The sequence below is a fragment of the Netta rufina genome, assembly GCF_964035555.1.
Source record: "Netta rufina genome assembly, chromosome: W".
Taxonomy (NCBI): domain Eukaryota; kingdom Metazoa; phylum Chordata; class Aves; order Anseriformes; family Anatidae; genus Netta; species Netta rufina.
Genome location: NC_140139.1, coordinates 10,166,903 through 10,192,421, shown reverse-complemented (window position 1 = coordinate 10,192,421; position 25,519 = coordinate 10,166,903). Strand labels below are relative to the sequence as shown.

Below are 25,519 nucleotides of genomic sequence, written 5' to 3'. Positions count from 1 at the left end.
CTTATAACTAAGTTTCCCCCCGCATCCAGTAAAGGATGGAGATTCTCCTTAGTCCTCCTTTTTGTGTTGATGTATTTATAGAAACGTTTTTTGTTATCTTTAACGGCAGTAGCCAGATTGAGCTCCAGATGAGCTTTGGCCTTCCTAATTTTGTCCCTGCACAGCCTCGCAACATCCTTATAGTCCTCCCTAGTGGGAGGACTATAATCTTTTCCAAAGATTATAAACCCTCTTTTTTTTCCTAAGCTCAAGCCACAATTCTCTGTTCAGCCAGGCTGGTGTTCTTCCCCTCCAGCTCGTCTTTGGGCACGTGGGGACAGACCGTTCCTGCGCCATTAAGATTTCCCTCTTGAAGAGCGCCCAGCCTTCCTGGACCCCTCTGCCCTTCAGAACCGCCTCCCAAGGGACTCTGCCAACTAGTGTCCTGAGCAGCTCAAAGTCAGCCCTCCGGAAGTCCAATACAGCGGTTTTACTGGTCCCCTTCCTGGCCTCGCCAAGAATAGAGAACTCCACCATTTGGTGGTCACTCTGCCCAAGACAGCTCCCGACAATCACATCCTCCACCAGTCCTTCTCTGTTTGTGAAGAGAAGGTCTAGCGGGGCACCACCCCTGGTAGGTTCACTAACCAGCTGCGTCAGGAAGCTATCTTCCACGCTCTCCAGAAACCTCCTAGACTGCTTTCTCAGGGCTGTGTTGTGCTTCCAGGATATGTCAGGGAAGTTGAAGTCCCCCACGAGAACAAGCGCTGAAGATTTCACAACTTCTGTCAGTTGCCTGTAGAATTCCTCATCCGTCTCCTCATCCTGGTTCGGCGGTCTATAACAGACCCTGACCAGGACACTAGCCTCGTTGTCCCTGCCGATCCTAACCCAAAGGGACTCGACCTTGTCATTCCCAGCCTCGAGTTCTACAACCTCGAAAGACTCTCTAATATAGAGAGCCACACCACCACCCCTTCTGTGCTGCCTGTCCCTTCTGAAGAGCTTATAGCCAGGCATTGCAGCACTCCAGTCGTGAGACTGGTCCCACCACGTCTCCGTGATAGCAACCAAGTCATAGCCTGCCTGCTGCACAATGGCTTCCAGCTCCTCCTGTTTGTTACCCATGCTGCGTGCATTGGTGTAGATGCACTTCAGCTGGGCCATTGCCTTATCCTCCGGCCTTGCCATTGTTCCCCCTGGCACAGCCCCAATAATCCTAGCTTCAGCCCCATCCCCCTTCCTACCTAGTTTAAAGCCCTCTCAATGAGCCCCGCCAGCTCCTGGCCCAGGATCCTTTTTCCCCTAAAAGATAGGGACCCATCTGTGGCCATCAGGCCAGGTACTGAGTAAAGTGCCCCATGATCAAAAAACCCAAGATTTCTGCGTTGGCACCAGCCCCGGAGCCACGTGTTTAACAGGTAGGCTTTCCGTGTCCTCTCTGTACCCCTCCCTGCCACCGTAGGGATGGATGAAAACACCACCTGCACTCCCGCTCCATCCAACCATCCCAGCCCCCTAAAGTCTCATTTGATAGCCTTCATGCTTCTCTCTTCAATGTTGTCACTGCCCGCCTGGACTATCAAAAGAGGATAATAATCAGAGGGGCGTACCAGGTTGGGAAGCTTCCTGGCAACGTCCCTGACCCTGGCCCCAGGGAGGCAGCAGACTTCCCTACGGGTAGGGTCAGGCCGACAAATAGGGCCCTCTGTTCCCCTAAGAATAGAGTCTCCAACAACAATAACCCTCCTGTCTTTCTTGATGGAGGCAGTCCTGAGGCGTGGAGTCGACCTCCTCGCCCTAGGCATCCTCCTGGGAACACTTGCTACCTCTTCCTCAGCTACTGGTCTGTCGAGCTCCAGGGCCTCAAACCTGTTGTGTAAGGGCACCTGGGAAGGCGGGGCCAGAAGGGGAGGGCATCGCCTGCGATGTCGAGCAGGGACCTGTCTCCATTCCTCCTCAACTCCCCGATTCCCTCCCTCTTCCCGACGGCTACAGGGCAGGGGGTCCACCCGCATTTGAGGAGTCTCACCTCGGTACCTCCCCTTGAGGCCCTGCAGGGAGTTACTCCACAAGTCTATCTCTCGCTCACACTCCCTGATGGCCCTCAACCTCTCCACCCTTGTCCTTGAGCTCCGCCACCATGCGGACCAGGTCATCCACCTGCTCGCACCTCACGCACGCAGTTTCTCTGCCTCCCGCCGATGGCAGCAACAGGCTCAGACACTCCCTGCATCCGGTGACCTGAACTGCGGCATTTTTTAACGGGTAGTCGGTCTGGGTGTGTACCGACTTCCTGGAGAGCACACCGTGCCTGGTGGAGACCATTATCACCTAGCTAACGGAAAATGCTTTTGTTCCCCAGTGGGTTTGTAGGTGTAGCCATAAAAGTAGATGCCTAGTTTGTTCCTTTGGCAGTATTTCTCTTCCATCAGGCAGAATCCATTTTCCTTCTTTCAGTTCTGCCCCTGTGGTCTTTATATTTTTTATTTCTGCTTCTGTATACTTTTTCTCTTGTGCCCCTTTTCCGTTATCCGTTTCTTGTAGGGTTAGGACTACATCATGCTTCCTAAGAGCTGCTTCCCTAGCTTCTCTATCCCCTAGGTTATTCCCTCTTATGTGGAAGCCAGTTCCCTTTTGATGTCCTCTGATATGTACCACAGCAATCTCCCTAGGTCCTCTCAATGCCTGCAATATTTGAGTAACTAAAGTTTGTTGAATCAGCCCTTTTCCCTGTGTGCCTATGAGTCCCCTTTCTTCCCAAATTTTCCCAAATGTGTGGACTATTCCATAAGCATATTTAGAGTCTGTACAAATAGTGCCACTTTTCCCTTTCAATAGTTCTAGGGCTCGTAATAATGCATAAAGTTCACATGCTTGAGGAGACCAGGCAGCACTGAGTGGTCCTGATTCTATCAGGACCATATCCCCATTTACAATGGCATACCCTGATCTTCTTTTTCCATCTACTACTCTGGACGATCCATCAATAAATAATTTTTCCCCTGTCTCTAATTCTGTCTCCTCGAGATCAGGTCGGATTTTGATTCGCAATTCAATCACTTCTTCACAGTTATGTTGTAGTTCTGTTAGAGGTTCCCCATATAGAAATTGTGCAGTGCTCTGTGCAGCAGTTACTTTTAGTTCTAAATCAGGGGAGTCGATCAGGATGGCCTCATACTTCAGCATCCTACTATCAGTTAACCATTTTTCAGCCTTTTGCTGGAGTACTCCCCTAACATTATGTGGAGTATATATCTTCAGAGGTGCCCTAAAAGTGACTTTTCTAGCTTCCTCAATCAGTAAGGCAGTAGCCACAATTGCCTGTAAGCACACCGGCCACCCCCTACTCACAGGGTCTAATAGTTTGGAACAATATCCCACAGGTTTCTTGATTCCTGCCCATTCTTGAGTTAGTACTCCATATGCGGTTTGGTCAGAAACATTTACAAATAAATAAAAGGGTCTTTCTAAATCCGGGAGGCTCAGCACTGGAGCTTCTATTAACGTTTTCTTGATCAACCTCAACTTTTCCTCATCTTCCTCATTCCACTTAACCTTTTCTCCAGTCATTTTTTCATATAAAAACTTTGCCTTTTCACTAAACCCTTCAATCCAGGGTCTACAATATCCCAAGAGGCCGAGCAGTTGCCTCACTTCCTTCTTTGTTTTGTGTGATGATAGGGCTACAAATTTTAATTTAGATTTTGAGACCTTCAACCCATTTTTCACTAAGAAATTAAGTAATTCAATAGTGGTTCTCCGGGTCTCTTTTTCAGTCTCCCCAGCTATTAATAGGTCATCCACATATTGCAACAATTTTACTTCTCCCTTTACCTCAAAACGTTGTAATAATTTTTCTAAGGTTTGGCCAAATAAATTTGGGGATTCAGTAAATCCCTGAGGAAGTACAGTCCATCTGAGCTGTTGTTGCCTTCCTGTTTTGGGGTCTTCCCATTCAAAGGCGAAGTAATTCTGAGACCCTTCACTTAATGGACAGGCCCAGAAAGCATCCTTAAAATCTATTACACTATACCATTTATGCTGAGGTGTTAGGTGGTTTAATAAAGTATATGGGTTAGCCACCACTGGGAATTTGGTTATGGTTCGCTGATTCACAGCCCTAAGATCCTGAAGCAACCTATATTATCCATCAGCCTTTTTTACTGGCAAAATGGGGGTATTATGTGGGGACATACACGGTTCCAGCATCCCCTTTTGGAGCAACCTGTCTATAACTGGTTTGAGTCCTCTTCTCCCCTCCAATGGGATAGGATATTGCCTAATCCTTATTGGCTGTTGTGGATCCACTATTTCTACTACCAAGGGTTCCATATCTATTCTTCCAGAATCTCCCTCTTGATACCATACCTGAGGGTCTATTTCTCCCTCATTTTCTTGGGTTAGGGTATATAGCTGAATTTTTAATTCTCCCCCCTGGCTCTTGATTTCCAACCCTAATCTTATTATTACGTCCCTTCCTAATAGATTGTGCTCAGCCTCAGGCACCAGCAATAGGTCATTGAGACATGGTTTCTTTTCTGATCCTATTTCTATATTTTCCAATATAGGAACTTTAAAGGGCTCCCCTTTTGCTCCTACTACCATGGTATTCCTCTTTCCTTCCTTAACCCCTTTTGGTAATTTTCTAATAGTTGATTTCTCCGCTCCAGTATCTACCTCTTCCCTCTGGGGACCTATTAATAATTTTATCAAGGGCTCATTTGATGTTTGGGTCCCCAAAAGATATAGCCCCTGAGACCCCTAGTCTTCCTTAAACATTTCTTCATCCTGTTTCTTTTTTTTCTACAGTTCCTCTGAAGATGCCCATTTTTGCCACAATAGTAACAGATAGGGATTCTATCTTGTTGTCCTTTCCATTTATCCATGGGTTCTCTTTCACCCTGTTTTTTTCCTGATCCTTTCCTGCTTTCCTGTCCACTTGGTTTTTGACTTTCCCTTATTGCTGCCATAAAAACATTTGCTTTTGCCTTCTGTTTTTCCCCATCTCTCCTCACATAGACTTTTTGCGCTTCCCTCAATAATTCTTCTAATCCTTTTTCATGCCAATCATCAAGTTTCTCCAATTTCTTTTGGATGTCTTCCCTACTCGTTAAAAGCTTTGTTTATATTTTGTCCCCTTGGAACTGATTCTTTTATCCCTTGTATCATTATGGTCCTAAGATCCCTCATATTTTGCCTCCCCTGAGCAGCCTGATGATCCCAGTTAGGGTTGGTATTTGGCCATTTCATATCCCCCGGAGGACCCCCCTGATTTTGTCTTTCCCACAGTCTCATTCCTGCTTGCCTGATCATTCCTCTTTCTTCTGCAGTGAAGAGGATTCCTAATATGGACTGCATTTCTTCCCAGGTATACATGTTCGGACCTAAGAACTGGTCTAATCTTTCGGCAACTCCTAAAGGGTCATCTAAAAGGTTTCCCATTTCCTTCTTAAAATTTCTTACATCTGACGTATTCAAAGGAACCGCTACAAACCCTATTCCCCCCTGGTTCTCCCCAAGGGGTACCTCCCTTAAAGGGTAAAGACCTCCTAAATCGTCAGTCTGACCTCGTGTTTCGCTTTCCTCCCTTTCTGTGGCTCTTATGTTATTTCTAGTCTTTCGTGCAGGAGGAGAGGGAGAAGGAACAGGGGCCATGGGCAATCGACTCAACAGGTGGTGGTTCTGGTTGCCATCAATAGGGAGGGGGTATATTATCCAGAGGCTTCCATTCTTCCTTTCCCCTGTCAGTTCTCGTATTTAAAGTGAATATTTGGGTTGGGGGAAATGAGTTTGAGGCTCCTATCCATAGAGCTGTGTAATCACTTTCTTCTTGGTGTAATAAATGGCTCAGTCTTCAAAATAGGACTATAATCAAAGTTTACAATTTATTAAAGGAATAGAGGTAAGCAAACAGCGCTGGGTGCACCAGGAGTCTCTGCTCCACCAAGACGCACACCAGTTACATCAAGCAGCTGATTTTTATGCTCCTAGGCTGATACATATTCATTACTACTTCTAAAAAAAACAGGGTTATCATAATTAGTTTCCGGAATCCAAACCCTCCTACTGGAGCATGCGTATCAGTCTCCGGTGGTCCCTCTGGGGGTCTCTGGGGGTCTCTCGTGCTGAAGGCTCATAGTCCTCCTCCCTCTTGTCCTTCTCCTTTGTCCAACTTGGCTGTATGTCAGAGGCTTGTGCAAGATCCCCTGCAAGCTTTGTCTTTTAGTTGTTCTTCAGCTCTCCCCGTCTCCTCAATCTCCTGACCAGATATCAGAGAATTGCATAGTGTCCCATGCAATAGTCATAATAGTTAGCAGTTGTTCTGAAACCCCCCAGATATCAGAGACTTCAAGGAAAAGCCTACAAATACATTTCCCTTCAAGCTCTCTATTGACACGAATTGCTAAAACATTCCTTTGCAAGATACAAGAATTATATATATTAACCACTCTGTTTTTCTTAGACTTGTGGTTATACAAGGGTATGTAAGACAGAAGGTCACATTCATCATACCACGCAGCCCTAGCATTGTTCCATACTGACACGAATCAGATGAACATATCTCACATTGGTCAAAAGGCTTCTTAGAGTTAACATAGAGGTTCAATGCCTGACATACCCAATCCTCAAAGGATCCGAAAACTGGCCAAAAAAACATGTGGCCTTAAAGGTTCCTTTGGCCATTTTATCATAAAAAATTGAGCCATTTTCTCTTTATTTTTTCCTTTCCTCGATTCCCAATCATCCAAATATTTTAACATTATCCCTAATGGGCTTTCTGGTGGCATGTCCGGGCTCTTTGAACCTCTCACATCTGAGAATCTACTTTCCTCCTGACCCATCCTGGAACCTTCAAATAAGTTCCAAATCCCTGGAACCCTTAAAGAGGTTCCGAATCCCTGGCTGTGCCTGTGTCTGGAGGTGTCTTGCAAGTGGTTAACCCACCCACAAATTCCTAGACCAATCGCTTTGGTCCTTCACCAGCCAAGTCCCTCGCGGGAGATCAGAACCACGGTTAGAAGACCTCCGCACTCGCTTCGGAACTACATTCTGTCTCAGTCACACCCTTACACACAGTCACACAGCCAAATCCCACCCAACCGAACAGTATACTCACAAATCCTCTTCGTTCAGGTCTTTGCGCGCAGAATTACGGGTCACGGAGGGAGAGCTCTTGGTTCTTGCCTCTTATGTTCGAAATCTTGTTGGACTCTAGCGCTGCTATCGGCAAGAGCCACTAGGTGGGGCGCCTCCCTTTACCGGTCGCAGATCCAAAGTCCAATCCATTGATCACTCAATGAGTCACAGAATCACAGAATCACAGAATTTCTAGGTTGGAAGAGACCTCAAGATCATCGAGTCCAACCTCTGACCTAACGCTAACAGTCCCCACTAAACCATATCCCTAAGCTCTACATCTAAACGTCTTTTAAAGACTTCCAGGGATGGTGACTCCACCACTTCCCTGGGCAGCCTGTTCCAATGCCTAACAACCCTTTCGAAAAAGAAGTTCTTCCTAACATCTAACCTAAAACTCCCCTGGTGCAACTTAAGCCCATTCCCCCTCATCCTGTCACCAGGCACGTGGGAGAACAGACCAACCCCCACCTCGCTACAGCCTCCTTTAAGGTATCTGTAAAGAGCAATAAGGTCGCCCCTGAGCCTCCTCTTCTCCAGGCTGAACAAGCCCAGCTCCCTCAGCCGCTCCTCGTAGGACTTGTTCTCCAGGCCCCTCACCAGCTTCGTCGCCCTTCTCTGGACCCACTCAAGCACCTCGATGTCCTTCTTGTAGCGAGGGGCCCAAAACTGAACACAGTACTCGAGGTGCAGCCTCACCAGAGCTGAGTACAGGGGGACGATCACCTCCCTAGCCCTGCTGGCCACACTGTTTCTTATGCAAGCCAGGATGCCGTTGGCCTTCTTGGCCACCTGAGCACACTGCTGGCTCATATTCAGCCGACTATCAACCATCACTCCCAGGTCCTTCTCTGCCTGGCAGCTCTCCAACCATTCATCTCCCAGCCTGTAGCTCTGCTTGGGGTTATTGTGCCCCAGGTGCAGGACCTGGCACTTGGCCTTGTTGAACTTCATGCAGTTGACCTCAGCCCATCGGTGCAGCCTATCCAGATCCTAAAGATAGTGCAAAGAGTTAATTGGCGGAGAATTATGGGCGAAGCTGTGGAGGAAAACCAATTAGGAGCATTTACAGACATCTGTCAAGATCCCATGGCGTTCCCAGCAATATGCGAAGGGGACGGCCATGGAAACATGCAAGGGACTCATATTATGCTTAGTTGGAAGCTGTTGTCTCAATTACGTAGTACAGTTAATGAGTCAGGATTGCATAGTGAACCTATGAAGCAAATGCTGAATTATATCTGGGGAGGGACGCTGCTATGCCTTGAAGATATTAAGGTGATAATGAAAATGATAATGACTCAATCGCAGTTGTTGTTATGGTAAGCCCATTGGCAGAGGCATTGCGAAATCTCAGCGCAGCGACCGAGGAACCCTAACGATCCGTTACATGGAGTTACTGTAGAGCAGCTTATGGGAGTAGGCATGTTTGTTACCATCCCTGCTCAGCTCAAGTTAGGTCCGGATTATTGCCTTAAGTCCATGAGAACAGCTCGAGTGGCAGTGGAGAATGTTAAAACCACTCCAACGGCCCCCTCTTACATGGCCATGAAGCAAGGCAGGGACGAGCCTTTTGCAAAGTTTATTGATCAGGTAACTGCTGCCATAGATCAAGCAGATGTCCCAGAGTGGATGAAGGCTGCTTTACTTCGACAGTGTGTTATGGAGAATACAAATTCAGTTACAAAGGCTATTTTATTGACACTGCCGGGGGATGCCACTATTGAACTAATGTTAGAAAGAATGAGCAGGGTTCCAGCAGGGCCCCATGCCATGTTAGTAGAAGCAGTACGCAATTTAGGGAAAGATCTTTTACAGGCACAACAGCAAGCCTTTGCAGCTCTAGCCCCGCTGCGGACAGAAGAAAGGCGACCTCGAGCTCCATCTCGATGACAAAATCAATGCTTCCGGTGTGGAAAGGAGGGACACCATCGCTGTGACTGTCGAGCATGACAGGTGTGGTGTGAGAACTGCAAGTCACCGAATCACAATACTGTGGTATGCCACCGCTCGGGAAACGGCAGACCGAGCGCGCCGAGTCGCCGCGCTACGACAACAGTGGTGGCTCCAGCCCAAGTGGAGGGGAATGCTTTGGCCCTGATGGAACCACGGACACCAGCAGCGGTGTCTCACAACAGCCCCTTCTGGACAGTGCCCTGCAGCCAGCCACAAGAGGGAGCCTCGGCTTGGACTTGGCAACAGCAATAGACATGACAATTATAGATCAGAAGCCTGTTAAAATTCCTTCTACTACTATGGGATCCTTAATAATTGATAAGAAACCCCACGGTGCTTTATTAATAGGACGTTCGTCAAGCGGGATTAAGGGACTCATTATATTACCTGGAGTTATTGATGCTGATTACAAAGGGACAATATCGATAGTGGTGCAGACGCTATTTCCACCATTACATATTCCCGCCAAAAGTAAAATAGCGCAATTGGTTCCACTGCCACAACTTACGGAAGGCATGAAGGCAACTACCGATGTGTCTAGAGGGACCCAGGGGTTTGGGTCTACAGGGGGGCTGGCTATGTTGACCATGGCTATGAATTGGCGACCGGTGGTATCAGTCACGTTATATAGAGCGGGAGAGAAATTGGATTTGGATATGCTGCTGGATACTGGAGCTGACCTCACAATAGTGCATTGTGATCGCTGGCCTAGTTGTTGGCCTTTAGTGCACGCTGTTAAGGGAGTAGAAGGAGTCGGAGGACTCGCATCAGTGCAAAAGAGCCGAGACAGAGTCCGCGTAATAATTGATGGATGGACAGCAAGTACCCATATTACGGTTATGAGTCTGCCACAAGGAGTGGATGGGCTCCTAGGGCGAGACATCCTTGACCAACTAGGTGTGGTACTTACCACAGACAAACCTTTTCATTGACGGTCACTGCAACATGGGCTTTCCCCATCCCTCTCCGTTGGAATACTGACAAACCGGTGTGGATCGAGCAGTGGCCGTTAAAGATGGAGAGCCTCCAAGCAGCGCATGACCTGGTTAGAGAACAGTACGCTCAAGGACACCTACAATTATCCACGAGCCCTTGGAATACCCCCATTTTTGTGATTAAGAAAAAGTCTGGGAAATTTCAACTGCTGCATGATTTATGAGCAGTCAATAGTCAGATGCAGACAATGGGAGTGTTGCAGCCAGGACATGCAGACAATGGGAGTGTTGCAGCCAGGACTGCCGAACCCGTCTATGCTACCAGAACGTTGGCACTTGTTGATTGTGGACTTAAAAGACTGTTTTTTCACAATTCGATAACATTCAGACGACACTCAACGTTTTGCTTTTACCTTACCTGCCATCAATAAAGAGGCTCCTGTGCAGCGGTTCGAATGGACTGTCCTTCCGCAGGGAATGAAAAATAGTCCTACACTCTGTCAACTTTTTGTGGACAATGCCTTGCGGCCCATACGTGCTGCATGGCCCTTTGCCATTATTTATCATTATATGGATGATATCTTGATTGCCCAAGAGAAAGATTTTGCTCCAGAACAATTTTCATTCCTGTCTCAAGAACTTCAAAAGCAGGGTCTGATTATTGCACCAGAAAAAATACAGTCATCACCGCCATGGACATATCTAGGTTGGAAAATTTCAGATTCGCAGGTGCGACCTCAGAAGTTGGAAATAACTACGGCCATCAAAACACTCAATGATGTTCAAAAGCTGCTGGGTGACCTCCAGTGGTTGCGACCAGTCATAGGGATTTCTAATAATGACCTGGATGTATTGCGGCCTCTCCTTAAAGGAACTGATCCGGCAGCCCCAGTTACGCTGTCGGCTGTGCAACTTACAACAATGCAGAAGATTGCAAGACAAGTAACAGAACGATGGGTTGATCGGCTGGATCCAAACCTACCAGTAGATCTTATGATCCTTAATGGACCCTCGCAGTTAATTGGTGCATTGACACAATGCAAAAAGAAAAAGGGGGAGAGAGTCCGTATCCTTGAATGGCTTTTTACAAGAATACAGCCACGGAAGTCAATAGAGCAAAAACTAGAAAATTTGGCAGATTTAATCCGGAAAGGAAGGACACGTATTATGCAAATTACGGGAAAGGAGCCAGGAGTGGTGAGGGTGCCGTTAAAGAAGGATGCTATGGACTGGTGCTTGCAACACAGTGAGGAATTACAAGTTAGTCTGTTGACAACGGGTCAGAACATTTGTGTGGAACCGCTGAAATCGATGGCCTTGCAATGGGTGGGCCAGAATTCATGGATTGTGAAACCAAAGAAGAGTGAGATTCCGCTGCAGAATGCCATAACGGCCTTCACCAATGCCGGGAAAAAGTCAAGGCAAGCAGCGATCACTTGGATGGAAGACGGAGTATGGCATCATCACCTACTAAAAGCCGTCCCTGGAGACTCACTACAGATGCTGGAATTGGCAGCCGTTGTTTGGGCTGTCCTCCGATAGCGCGATCAACCTCTTAATGTGGTGACTGACTCTTTATATGTGGCAGGGGTGCTACAGCGTATTGAGGACGCCAGGCTTCGGGACACTAAAAACCCACAGCTCAATGAGCTCTTTCAACAATTGCAAACATCCATACAACAGAGGCAGGGTCCTTATGCAGCGATCCATATTAGGAGTCATATGTGGAACCAGGGGCTAGGGGAAGGGAATCAAAGAGCGGACCAACTTGTTGCTACCGCAGTTCCACTTAGTGACTTTGTAAAAGCTAGGGAAGCCCACAATATGTTTCATCAAAATGCCAGAGGGTTGAAACAACAGTTTGGTATCTCTTTGAGCGAGGCACGGGGTATAGTGAGAACGTGCCCCGAGTGCAGCCATCATGGACCAGGTTTGGGGACGGGGATAAATCCCCGGGGATTGGGACCCTGTGAGCTCTGGCAAATGGACGTCACGCATGTGCCTGAATTTGGAAGATTAAAATATTTGCATGTGATGATTGATACATATAGTCATTTTATCTGGGCAACTCCTCAGGCAGGAGAAAAGGCCATTCATGTGAAAAGACATCTGATGTTGTTTTGCGGTAATGGGGGTACCTTTAAAACTGAAAACAGACAATGGACCTGCTTATAGCAGTACAGCCATGAGAAAGTTTTGTCAACTGTGGGGAGTGGTCCATCACACGGGTATCCCACACTCCCCTACTGGGCAAGCAATAGTAGAAAGGGCTAACCAGACGGTCAAAAGGTACCTACAGAAGTTTAAAGACATTCATGATATACAGGAAAGAGTATCTAAAGCATTATTTGTATTAAACTATTTGTGCATATTTGGAGAATCAGAAGCGGTGCCGGCTAAATGTCACGCGGGACCCTTTCAGGGCAATAGACCTACGGAAATGAAGGTCTACTATAGGGACTTATCCACAGGGCAGTGGAGTGGGCCTGCTGTAGTACAGTATATTGGCAAAGGATACATGTGCATGCTCACGCCTACAGGTACCCAGTGGATCCCTGCAAAGTGGACTAAGGCAGCCATAGAATCGGCACATGCCAAAGTTGACCATGAAGAGGTTCCTGATATTCATTCTGACGACGATACGGGCTGCGGCACCTCAAGGACTGTCAAGGACAGCCTTCGATCCAAAGGAGAATGTCTGAGTATCGCTGGCTAGGGAACTAAATACCACCACTTTCTGTACAAGTCTAGCCAGCCCTTGGCGGGGTACCATTCATTGATTATAGTAATTGCAGTATTGTTAGGTTTAAGTTGTGTTACCATTAAGTGATTACAGTAATTGTAGTGTTATTAGGTTTAAGTTGTGCTATGTCATTGTAGTTGTGTTATGTTATGTATTCGACGTCTGATGAAAAAACCTTCGGCCAAGTACTGCTCGTACAAAAAGAAAAAGGGGGAATTGTTGGGAATTGGCATACAGGGCGTGGACATGAGTCCGTGGAACAATTGCTCGATCTGAGCTTGCCTTAAGCAACCAGGAGTAGGCCTTAGAAAATCTCATGGCCTGCTGTAGCTGAGCAAACCAAGCTACCAGAATAACTATGAGAAGCTCCCACGACAATGATTCCCACATTGCCCAATTGAGGAATTCAGAAAAATATTGTTACCAGTAGCTGGCTTCAAGGACAAGGTCTACGTGACTGCTAATCACAAGGGGGTTGTTTTCTTGCAGGTGGGGTTGTTTTCTTGTAGTTGTTTGTCTGAGTGCTTTTGACCAATAATCTTGTGTGAAACACTGTCCGCCCCTGTTAAGTTCACTATAAAAGTTAGGCTATTCGGGCAATAAAATGGAGCATGATCTGACTCTGCTGGTGTCTGTCGTGCTTCCTGCAACGTGCGCTAACAGACATCAAATGATGCTTTACCTTTTGCCTGTATGACTCCCCCCCCCCTTTTTTATTTTAGCATTTTTTCAGTCCTATAAGAAAAGTGGTGATTTCTTCTTAATTTAAGTATTCCAATGATTATCCTGAAGACGTGGTAGCTTTGTCTAAAAGTTCTCAGCCCCCCTGACTTTGTCTCTGCATTGTGTTTTGAATGGAGCTATGGGAAATACAGTCTGTGTGGCCCAAAGCAGATTTACGATACAGTTGTATAAGAAAGGTTTGGCAGGCACTTAGAGTTTTCAAAGCTAGGATATCCAACCAAGGATATCCAACCATTGAGTTTCTTTGTAAGCCAGATTTGGGTTTGATTATCTTATTTTTATTTGCTAAAATTTAAGGGCCTCAGTTCTGACATAGCAATGAACATCTGCCCATGTGGAGTCAAGTTTCTTTCTATGAATCTGCTTTCTTACTGTGGCATCAAAAATAAAAAGGAATAAGATGATAGTTCATAATTTTGGTCAAATTATAAATAGTACCCTGTAAAACTGTGGTAACACCTTCAGCAAAAATGTACATAAGGTCATTTCAGGTGATGCTATAGACTTGAATTCTCCAGGAATCGTGAAAATCGACAGCATTTCTGTTTTCTTCTGCAAAATATGGGCAGTAATGGGCATATGAAATTTAATATCAGCTAATAAATCACAGAATCACAGAATCACAGAATCACAGAATAACAGGATTGTAGGGGTTGGAAGGGACCTCGAAAGATCATTGGGTCCAACCCCCTTGCCAAAGCAGGTTCCTCAGAGCAGGCTGCCCAGGTAGGCGTCCAGACAGGCCTTGAATATCTCCAGAGAAGGAGACTCCACAACCTCCCTAGGCAGCCTGTTCCAATGCTCCGTCACCCTCACTGTGAAGAGGTTCTTTCACATGTCAGTGCGGAACTTCCTGTGCTCTAACTTGCAGCCATTGCCCCTTGTCCTATCCCCACAAACCACTGAAAAGAGGTTGGATACATCCTTCTGTCCCCCATCCCTCAGATATTTATATACATTGAGGAGATCCCCTCTTAGTCTTCTCTTCTCAAGGCTGAACAGACCCAGGTCTCTCAGCCTTTCTTCATAGGGAAGATGCTCCAGGCCCCGTATCATCTTTGTGGCCCTCCGCTGGACTCTTTCCAGGAGATCCCCATCTTTCTTGTACCAGGGAGCCCAGAACTGGACACAGTACTCCAGGTGAGGCCTGACCAGGGCAGAGTAGAGGGGGAGGATCACCTCCCTTGACCTGCTGGCCACACTCCTTTTAATGCACGCCAGGATCCCATTAGCCCTCTTGGCCACAAGGGCACACTGCTGGCTCATGGTCAACCTGTCGTCCACCAGAACCCCCAGGTCCTTCTCCTCAGAGCTCCTCTCCAGCAGGTCGTTCCCTGCCTGTACTGATACTTCAGGTTGTTCCTTCCCAGGTGCAGGACTCTACACTTGCTCTTATTAAACCTCATTTGGTTTCTTCCTGCCCATCTCTCCAGCCTGTCCAGGTCTCACTGAATGGCAGCACAGCCTTCTGGCGTGTCAGCCACTCCTCCCAGCTTTGTGTCATCGGCGTACTTGCTGAGGGCAGACGCTATTCCCTCATCAAGGTCGTCGATGAAGATGTTGAACAAGACCGGACCCAGCACTGACCCCTGGGGAACACCGCTAGTCACAGGCCTCCAGCCAGACTCTGCTCCTCTGATCACCACCCTCTGAGCTCGGCCAGTCAGCCAGTTCTCAACCCACCTTGCCGTCCACTCCTCTATCCCACACTTTTTCAGCTTTGCTAGTAGGATGTCATGGGAGACAGTATCAAAAGCCTTGCTGAAGTCAAGGTAGATGACATCCACCGCTCTCCCCCCATCTACCCAGCTGGTGATGCCATCATAGAAGGCAACGAGGTTGGTCGAGCACAACTTCCCCTTGGTGAATCCATGCTGACTACTCCTCATAACCTTCTTCTCTTCCAATTGCTTGGAGACGGCATCCAGAACAAGCTGCTCCAATACCCTTCCAGGGACAGAGGTGAGACTGACTGGCCTGCAGTTTCTTGGATCCTCCTTCCTGTCCTTCTTGAAGACCGGAGTGACATTGGCTATCCTCCAGTCTTCAGGCACCTCACCCGTTCTCCAGGACCTTTCAAAGATGATAGAGAGCGGTTCGGCGATCACATCTGCCAGCTCCCTTAGCACACGTGGATGCATCCCATCGGGACCCATGGATTTGTGTGCGTTAAATTGGTCAATTGATTCTTTTCCAAGCAGTAGTCTGCAGGAGTTGGTTCAAGAACAACTCTAACAAGGACATATTGTTCCGACAAACAGCCATGGAATTCACCAGTGTTTGTCATCAAGAATAAGAGTGGGAAATTGAGATTACTGCATGATTTGCGACGAATCAATGCAGTGATAGAGGACATGGGCTCCTTGCAGCCAGAAAAAAAAAAAAAAAAAGACAAAAAAGAAAAAAAATAAAAAAAAATAAAAAGAGAAAAAAAGAAAAAGAACAGTATCTTTGAATATTGTGTTTGACTCGCAATGTGCTGTAGGTGTCGCTCAGCGTATTGAGAGGTCACATTTGAGACATATCCCAAAGGAAAACTTGTTTCTAAAATTTAAAGAGCTGTTATTTTTGGCAGAGCATCGAGTGCACCCTTATTGTATTATTTACATTATTTACACACCATGCTGCCCAGTATTTTCGCAGAGGGTAACGCATGCGCTGACCAGCTAACTAATATGACCCTGACTGCCCCCGTGCCTAAGGTGCTGGAGCAAGCACAGTTATCCCATGCCTTTTTCCATCAATCTGCCAAAGTCTTGGCGAAACAATTCGCTATATTGACGCCAAATTGATTATCCAAACATGTCCTGACTGTCAACAACATGTTTCGACCCTGTCTTTAACAGTAAACCCTAGAGGTCCCTACAGTTATGGCAGACCAACATAATGCATATTCCAGAATTTGGTCTCTTGAAATATGTTCACGTATCGGTAGACACTTTCTCTCATGCTATTTGGGCAACAGCTGCAGCGGGTGAAACTCGTCACCATGTCAAGGCTCACTTCCGTGTCACTTTCTCAGCGCTAGGCATCCCAAAGGAAATAAAAACTGACAATGGCCCCACCTATGGTAGTCACTTCCTTCAAACCTTTTTTCAAACTTGGGGTATCCGACACATCACAGGCATTCCTCATTCCCCCATGGGTCAAGCCATTGTTGAGTGCACACATTGCACCTTGAAAGTGCTGCTAAATAAACATAAAGGGGGAGACACCCAGGAAACACCACAGAACAGGTTGGGAAAGGCACTTTACGTAATGAATCACCTATCATTACCCTTTCCTCACAAAGAGGTACCACCCATAGTAAAACATTACAAAAGTATGAATTCTACACTGTCACAGGTGCCACAATCAGAGCAGGCCTTAGTGATGGTAAAAAAATTAAATACAGGTCTTTGGGAGGGACCCCATCCTCTAATAACTTGGGGTTGAGGGCATGCATGTGTCTCCATGGGTCACGGACCAAGATGGGTACCAGCAAGGGAAGTAAGGCCATGGTTGGCTTCCTCCTCACAATCACTGCTGTCATCGGTTATTGTCAGCCCTAGGTCTCCACACAACCACACCGCAACATCTGGGTCACCCTCATCAACATGACAAGACAAGAAGCGATGTGCCTGTCCCTGGCTAGTGCTAGTGACGTGTTTACAACATGTCTGGTGGGGATCCTGGCAGATAACAAAGACTGGACTATTTGCTTACTGCAAGCGCCCCTAGAGCCACAGGAATTAGATATCCTGGGAAATATAACAGCAACAGCATGTGTAAGGTTCAATTACAAAGGCAAAAACCAAACCATGAAACAAATCGTCAGTGCCACACTTGCTCCTAATCACAATGCATCTCTTTGGTGTAATTATACAAAACTATAATAGCATCATTCCTTGCGCCAGGAGTCGCTGTGCTCGGCTGCAGGATCGACTGTGGAGTGGATGACCCTAGGTGCACACCAAGCATTTTCCTCGGAGGGGCCTCCACTCTCAGCCACTCACCACGGGAGTAAACAAGGACCTCCTGAAGCCGTGGACAAACGGTATGTTTTACAGTATTGGAAGGGCCTGTAAGTTGTACGCGTGGCTGGGGCAGCTGGTAAATTGCTGCTATGCTGCCTGCCAGACGTCTCTGCGCATAGTCCCCGTAAGGGAGGAGGGTACCCCACAGTCTTTGAGACAAAGTATTGCTGTGAAGTGAGTTACTCCACGAGGAACACGGCCAGAGATGCTACAAGCAAGTTTGGTTATTGTTTTAAGTGATATAGTCTTGTGGTATGAATGAGAAGTGCAAGGGGCCTCTTTGCGTGGCTGTCTGAGTAAGACGCAGCATTGCTGCAAAGCAACATCCCTAGCGCTTAGTGGCTTGTTGACTGATGGAGATTCTATTAGGCACGCTACTTTACAATCGTAATTCTGCTTGTGATTTTCACTCTGTTGCTTATTGTACCTTGCTTATTGCAATGTCTGCGGTGCTGTCCTGGTTTCAGTTAGGACAGAGTTAATTTTCCTCCTAGTAGCTGGTAGAATGCTATGTTTTGGCTTAGGATGAGAAGAGTGCTGATAAAACCCCGATGTTTTAATTGTTGCAGAGCACCGTATTGTGACTGGCCCGGAAGCTCCGTGTATCCTTGGAATAGACTATCTTAGAAGAGGATATTGCAAGGACCCAAAAGGCTTCCGGTGGGCTTTTGGCATAGCTGCCTTAGAGACAGAGGACATTAAATAGTTGTCTACCTTGCCCGGTCTCTCAGAGGACCCCTCTGTTGTGGGGTTGCTGAGGGTCGAAGAACGGCAAGTGCCAATCGCTACCACAACTGTGCACCGGCGGCAATATCGCACTAACCGAGACTCCCTGATTCCCATCCATAAGCTAATTCGCCAATTGGAGAGCCAAGGAGTGATCAGCAAGACTCATTCACCTTTCAATAGTCCCATATGGCCAGTGCGAAAGTCTAATGGTGAGTGGAGACTAACACTGGACTATCGGGGCCTGAACGAAGTGACGCCACCACTGAGTGCTGCAGTGCCGGACATGATGGAACTCCAGTACGAAAAGGTATCGAAGGCAGCCAAGTGGTACACCACAATTGATATCACTAATGCATTTTTCCCCATCCCTCTAGCAGCAGAGTGCAGGCCACAGTTTGCCTTCACTTGGAGGGGAGTCCAATATGCTTGGAATCGGCTGCCCCAGGGGTGGAAACACAGCCCTACCATTTGCCATGGACTGATCCAGTCTGCGCTGGAGCAGGGGGAAGCTCCTGAACACCTGCAGTACATCGATGACATTATTGTGTGGGGTGACACAGCAGAGGAAGTTTTCGAGAAAGGGAAGAAAATAGTCCAAATCCTTCTGAAAGCCGGTTTTGCCATAAAACAAAATAAAGTCAAAGGACCTGCACGAGAGATCCAGTTTTTAGGAATAAAATGGCAAGATGGACGTCGTCAAATCCCAATGGATGTGATCAACAAAATAACAGCTATGTCTCCACCAACTAGCAAAAAAGAAACACAGACTTTCCTAGGTGTTATGGGGTTTTGCAGAACGCACATCCCAAATTACAGTCTGATTGTAAACCCACTCTAACAAGTAACCCGTAAGAAGAATGAGTTTGAATGGGTCCCTGAGCAATGACAAGCCTTTGAACAAATCAAGCAGGAAATAGTTCATGCAGTAGCCCTTGGGCCAGTCCGAACAGGACCAGATGTAAAGAATGTGCTCTACACTGCAGCCGGGGAGAACGGCCCCACCTGGAGCCTCTGGCAGAAAGAACTTGGGGAAATTCGAGGTCGACCCCTGGGGTTTTGGAGTCGGGGATACAGAGGATCTGAGTCCCGCTACACTCCAACCGAAAAGGAGATATTGGCAGCATATGAAGGAGTTCGATTTGCTTCGGAGGTGGTTGGTACTGAAGCGTAGCTCCTCCTAGCACCCCGACTGCCGGTACTAGGCTGGATGTTCAAAGGAAGGGTCCCCTCTACACATCATGCAACTGATGCTACATGGAGCAAGTGGGTTGCACTGATTACTCAGCGGGCTCGAATAGGAAACCCCAGTCGCCCAGGAATCTTGGAAGTGATTATGGACTGGCCAGAAGGCAAATACTTTGGGATATCATCAGAGCAGGAGGTGGTTGTAGTGGGTTTACGTGGCTGAAGAAGCCCCACTGTACAACAAGTTACCAGAGAATCAAACCTGTTACGTACTGTAGAAGGGGATAAAGTTCCTGTAGTGCATGTAAGAAATATGCTGGGTAAAACAGTCTGGGCTACTCCTGCCTCAGGAAAAGGCAAACCCATTCGTGGAATTGCTTTTGCTCAGGGACCTGGATACACTTGGTGGGTAATGCAAAAGAACGGAGAGGTCCGGTGTGTACCTCAAGGGGATTTAATACTGGGTGAGAATAGCCCATGAACTGAATTGTACCATGTTAATTACTATATAATACTGTATGTCATCACTACCGTGACTACTATATACCCTACATGAAAATGGTGACTAATTAGAATGTATGGGAAAGAGTGTAACCTGAGCATGACATAAATGGTATGGAATAAGGGGTGGCTATATGTCCTGGTTTCAGTTAGAACAGAATTTTCTTCCTAGTAGCTGGTAGAATGCTATGTTTTGGCTTAGGATGAGAAGAGTGCTGATAACACCCCGATATTTCAATTGTTGCAGAGTAGTGCTTACACCAAGCCAAGGACGTCTCAGCTTCTTGCTCTGTCCTGCCAAGGGGCAGGCTGGGGGTGCAGTAAGAGCTGGGAGGGGACAGACCCAGGACAGCTGACCCAAACTAGCCAAAGGGGTATTCCATCCCATCTGATGTCATACTGAACAACAGATGTGGGTGGCTAGCCGGGGTGGGGGGCTGGCTGCTCGGGGTTAGGCTGGGCATCGGTCAGCGGGTGGTGAGCAATTGCATTGTGCATCACTTCTTTGTACACATTATTAGTAGTAGTACTATTATTATTATTATTGTTATTATTATTTTCCTGTCTTAATAAACTGTCTTTATCTCAACTCACGGGCTTTACTTTCCCGTTCCTCTCCCCCATCCCAGAGAGGGAGGGGGAAGGGTGAGCGAACGTCTGTGTGGTGTTTAGCTGCCGGTCGAGTTAAACCACTACAGGTGCTTGATAGAAACATCCATAAAAAGCATTTGGTTGGTTGAAAATCAAAAAGGGGGAATTGTGGGGAAGGAATTTGCAGGTGGCTTTGCACTGTTTCACATGTCCCTGAACTAGAGGTAATGAGGAAGTGTTAGGAATGTTTTAACAATTCGTGTCAGCAAAGAACAGTCCTGTCTGCCTCTGGGTCCTGCACTGGCAATTTAATTCTTGAACCACAGATGCAGTGTGTCCCAGTCTCCCCCTCATTCTAGTGAATTTATCAAGTCTTCAGAAAATACTCCTCAAATTTATGAACCTGTTTGCTTTTGTTATTCTATTTTTCTCTATTATTTATTTATTTATTTTTATTGTTTCTTCTATTTCTAACAGTTACAACCTTTTTTTTGTCTTCTTCAAGATTAATTTAACACTGCTATAGGTGTGACTGTCCCTGTGAATGGCTGGTGAGGAATGTTTTAATTACTGGTGAAGTGTCAATAAGAAAGCTATTTGTGTTTGTATGAAGTCTTTGATGTCTGGGGTTTTCAGAACAACTGATAACAACTAGTGACTGTTATTGTATACTATGCAAGCCTCTGATATCTGGCCAGGTGGCCAAGAGATTAAGAAGAAGAAAAAAAGAAGCTGAAGGACGGCTGGGAGACAAGACCTGCAGGGGATGCTGTATAAACTTGACACGGTGCCAAAGGAGTACAAAGGGGAAGGATGAGAAAAAAACTTGGAGAGGAAGACTATGAGCCTTCAGCATGAAAGACCCCTAGAGACCCCCAGAGGGACCACCGGAGACTGATGAGCATGCTCCAGTAGGAGGGACTGGACCCCGGAAGCTAATTATAATAATCTATTTTTTTTAGAAGTAGTAATGAATATGTATTAGTCTAGGAGCATAAAAATCAGCTACTTGATGTGGCTGGTGTGCGTCCTGGTGGAGCGGAGACTCCCGGTGCACCCAGCGCTGTTTGCTTACCTCTATTCTTTTAATAAATCCTATTTTTTTATTTAATCCTATTTTGAAGAATGAGCCATTTCTAACAGAAGTAAGCGGTAGAAACAGGAACTCGAGCAAGGTCAAGATAAATAACTTGGCTGCAATGTTAAGGATGAGCTTTGCGCAGTGGCCAATTGCTGGCTGGCTTGAGGCGCGTGTCTGGGGGTCTCTAACCAATTGTATGACAGATATGGGCGCATGAACAGCGTATGGAGCTGCGGGGAAAGTATATTAAATAGTAAATAGACTCTCTTCTTAGGGGAACAGAGGGCCCTATTTGTCGGCCTGACCCTACCCGTAGGGAAGTCTGCTGCCTCCCTGGGGCCAGGGTCAGGGACGTTGCTAGGAGGCTTCCCAACCTGGTACGCCCCTCTGATTATTATCCTCTTTTGATAGTCCAGGCAGGCAGTGACAACATTGAAGAGAGAAGCCTGAAGGCTATCAAACGAGACTTTAGGGGGCTGGGACGGTTAGTGGATGGAGCGGGAGTGCAGGTGGTATTTTCATCCATCCCTACGGTGGCAGGGAGGGGTACAGAGAGGACACGGAAAGCCCACCTGTTAAACACGTGGCTCCGGGGCTGGTGCCAACGCAGAAATCTTGGGTTTTTCGACCATGGGGCACTTTACTCGGCACCTGGCCTGATGGCCGCAGATGGGTCCCTATCTTTTAGGGGAAAACGGATCCTGGGCCAGGAGCTGGCAGGGCTCATTGAGAGGGCTTTAAACTAGGTAGGAAGGGGGATGGGGCTGAAGCTAGGATTGTTGGAGCTGTGCCAGGGGGAACAATAGCAAGTCCGGGGGATAAGGCAATGGCCCAGCTGAAGTGCATCTACACCAATGCACGCAGCATGGGTAACAAACAGGAGGAGCTGGAAGCCATTGTGCAGCAGGCAGGCTACGACTTGGTTGCTATCACGGAGACGTGGTGGGACCAGTCTCATGACTGGAGTGCTGCAATGCCTGGCTATAAGCTCTTCAGAAGGGACAGGCAGCACAGAAGGGGTGGTGGTGTGGCTCTCTATATTAGAGAGTCTTTCGAGGTTGTAGAACTCGAGGTTGGGAATGACAAGGTCGAGTCCCTTTGGGTTAGGATCGGCAGGGACAACAAGGCTAGTGTCCTGGTCAGGGTCTGTTATAGACCGCCGAACCAGGATGAGGAGACGGATGAGGAGTTCTACAGGCAACTGACAGAAGTTGCGAAATCTTCAGCGCTTGTTCTCATGGGGGACTTCAACTTCCCTGACATATCCTGGAAGCACAACACAGCCCTGAGAAAGCAGTCTAGGAGGTTTCTGGAGAGCGTGGAAGATAGCTTCCTGACGCAGCTGGTTAGTAAACCTACCAGGGGTGGTGCCCCACTAGACCTTCTCTTCACAAACAGAGAAGGACTGGTGGAGGATGTGATTGTCGGGAGCTGTCTTGGGCAGAGTGATCACGAAATGGTGGAGTTCTCTATTCTTGGCGAGGCCAGGAAGGGGACCAGTAAAACCGCTGTACTGGACTTCCGGAGGGCTGACTTTTTGCTGCTGAGGACACTGGTTGGTAGAGTCCCTTGGGAGGCGGTTCTGAAGGGCAGAGGAGTCCAGGAAGGCTGGGCGCTCTTCAAGAGGGAAATCTTAATGGCGCAGGAACGGTCTGTCCCCACGTGCCCAAAGACGAGCTGGAGGGGAAGAACACCAGCCTGGCTGAACAGAGAATTGTGGCTTGAGCTTAGGAGAAAAAAGAGGGTTTATAATCTTTGGAAAAGATTATAGTCCTCCCACTAGGGAGGACTATAAGGATGTTGCGAGGCTGTGCAGGGACAAAATTAGGAAGGCCAAAGCTCATCTGGAGCTCAATCTGGCTACTGCCGTTAAAGATAACAAAAAATGTTTTTATAAATACATCAACACAAAAAGGAGGACTATAACACTATCTTGGCTCAATGGACTATAACACTAAAGAAGGCTCTCATGTCAGCTTTTGCTATTTCTAAGGCACAGGTCAGAGCAATTATCTCAGCCTTTTGTGCAGAGGTATCTGTTGGCAAAGGTCCAGATTCTATTACCTCTTTGCAAGTGGTAACTGCATACCCAGCATGTTGTTTTCCACTGATGACGTAGCTGATCCCATCAGTGAACCAGATTTCCACATCATCAAAAGTTTACAGCTGGAGTAGGTAGCTTCGATGGTCTCCAGGCAGTCGTGGTGTACTGGCTCCCCTTGGTTTCCGCTGAGGAAAGAAGCTGGGTTGACAATGTTAGTTACCACTATTTCTACATCATCTACTGAGATAGCTTGGTATTTCAGGAAACTTTGTGGGGAAAGCCAGTGACCACCTTTCACTTCCAGCACTGCGGACACTGAGTCTGATCTTCTCATTTAATACACTTGAACCACGAGTCTATGGGAGCTTTTGGTGAATAATTTGAATTTTAATTCTGCTTAAGTCGTGTGCGAGGCCTTGTAGGATGTGCGTATATTTGCCTGTAGGATGGTGATGATTGAAATGCGGGGCCTAGAGGTTACCTAAAAGACATATTTGTGTACTTAAACTTAATTTTGGAAGAAGCGGCGCCCTTAATTGGGAGGGAAAAAGCAGCGCCCGGGGGTGCGGGATGGCGCCGGGCGCCCTTACAGCGACGCCCCTCAGAGCCCCTAGCCCTGAGGTGGGGCAGGCCCGCAAACTGCCCGGTGTCCCGCGGGCCGCCTGCTCCCTGCCTCCCCGAGGTTGGGGGCCGGCCGGGGGCCTTTAATTTTTATTTGCCTGTTTTCCCCGCCGGAGCCGCCCTTATCCCGTCACGTGACGGGAGCGCGCACTGGGTTCCCGATGGTGGTGGTGGCGGCGGCGCGGCCCGGCGGCGGCGCGAGAAGGCGCGGGTAGAAAATGGCGGATTTCGAGGAGCTGCGGGTGAGGAGGGAGAGGCGCGGTGGGGCCGATATGCTGCCTTGGCCGTGTGGGGTGGGTGGGTGGGTGGGTTTTACTTCGGCCTTTCCCCTTGGGAGGCGAGAACTCGGACCAGGACCAGGGCTGCCTTTGCCTTTCCCGTGAGGAAGTGGGGTTACTTTTTTTTTGCCTTTATTTTTTTTTCCTTCTTTCTTCCTCCCCCTCTCAACGTCTTAGAAAGTCGGGGCGGCTGCCCGTGGCCCGAACCGGGGTGGAAGCCGGCGCCGGGCTCGTCTCCTCCATGAAGCACAAATTGCTGTATTTCCTCGCAGACATGTTGGCTTTAATCTTTTATTTTACAGCTCTTGTGTGACAGGCTTCAGCGGGGGGTGCCCACAAAGGGGTTTAGGTGTGTCCACAGAGAACTGTTTGCGGTGCTTATTTCATTTCTTCCTGCCTTCTTCCCTTGCGTTTCTTGGCCGATCCATTGGTGCCTTTGGTGAGAAGGGAAGCATTGCCCTTGCCTGGCATCCCCACCTGCACAAGTGCTGCCAACTGAATGCCTCAGGGATGCCAAAGCCCTCCCTGCCCCCAGCCTAACTCTGCTGTGCCAGTGAAATGTGGCTGCGGAGTTAGGCATCTGCATAGAGAAAGGTCTGATGGCTGTGCATTTCCCGCCACTGGTCATAGTCTGACCAGTGGTGGGAAATGTGCTGCAATCACCAGAGAATTTCTTATGCCAGGGCTTCTTCAGCACTAACACTGCTCCGATGTAGGTGAGGAGCTCAGTCACGAACACCTCAGGGAAAGAATTGTGTTCCCCTACTGGAGAAAGCAGTGCTCCTACTGGAGAAAGCAGTGCTCTATCTCAATCTTGGGTTTAAGAAGCATTGCCTTATTTTTTCCTCAGTTGTTCAAAGGTTATTTTTAACTTGTGCTTGTGTGTTTTCTTGCTTAGTGTTCTGACTCACTTGCAGCCTGCTTTTTAAGAGCTCTCAGAGGGTGTAGCTCTGGAGATGGCTAAACCCCTGCTGTT

At 47.6% G+C, this 25,519-nt stretch overlaps 1 protein-coding gene across 4 annotated transcripts in view; it reads left to right on the top strand.

The window, feature by feature from the left end:
- The first annotated feature begins 24,422 nt into the window (after nt 1–24,422).
- The window catches only part of LOC311220772 (E3 SUMO-protein ligase PIAS2), a 35,581-nt gene continuing 34,484 nt past the window's right edge, over nt 24,423–25,519 (top strand). For all 4 annotated transcript variants that reach the window (XM_084304354.1, XM_084304353.1, XM_084304356.1 and 1 more), the window contains exon 1: nt 24,423–24,507. In XM_084304354.1, the coding sequence (XP_084160480.1) occupies nt 24,484–24,507 (24 nt within the window). In that variant the 5' untranslated portion in view covers nt 24,423–24,483. The remainder of the gene's footprint in view (nt 24,508–25,519) is intronic.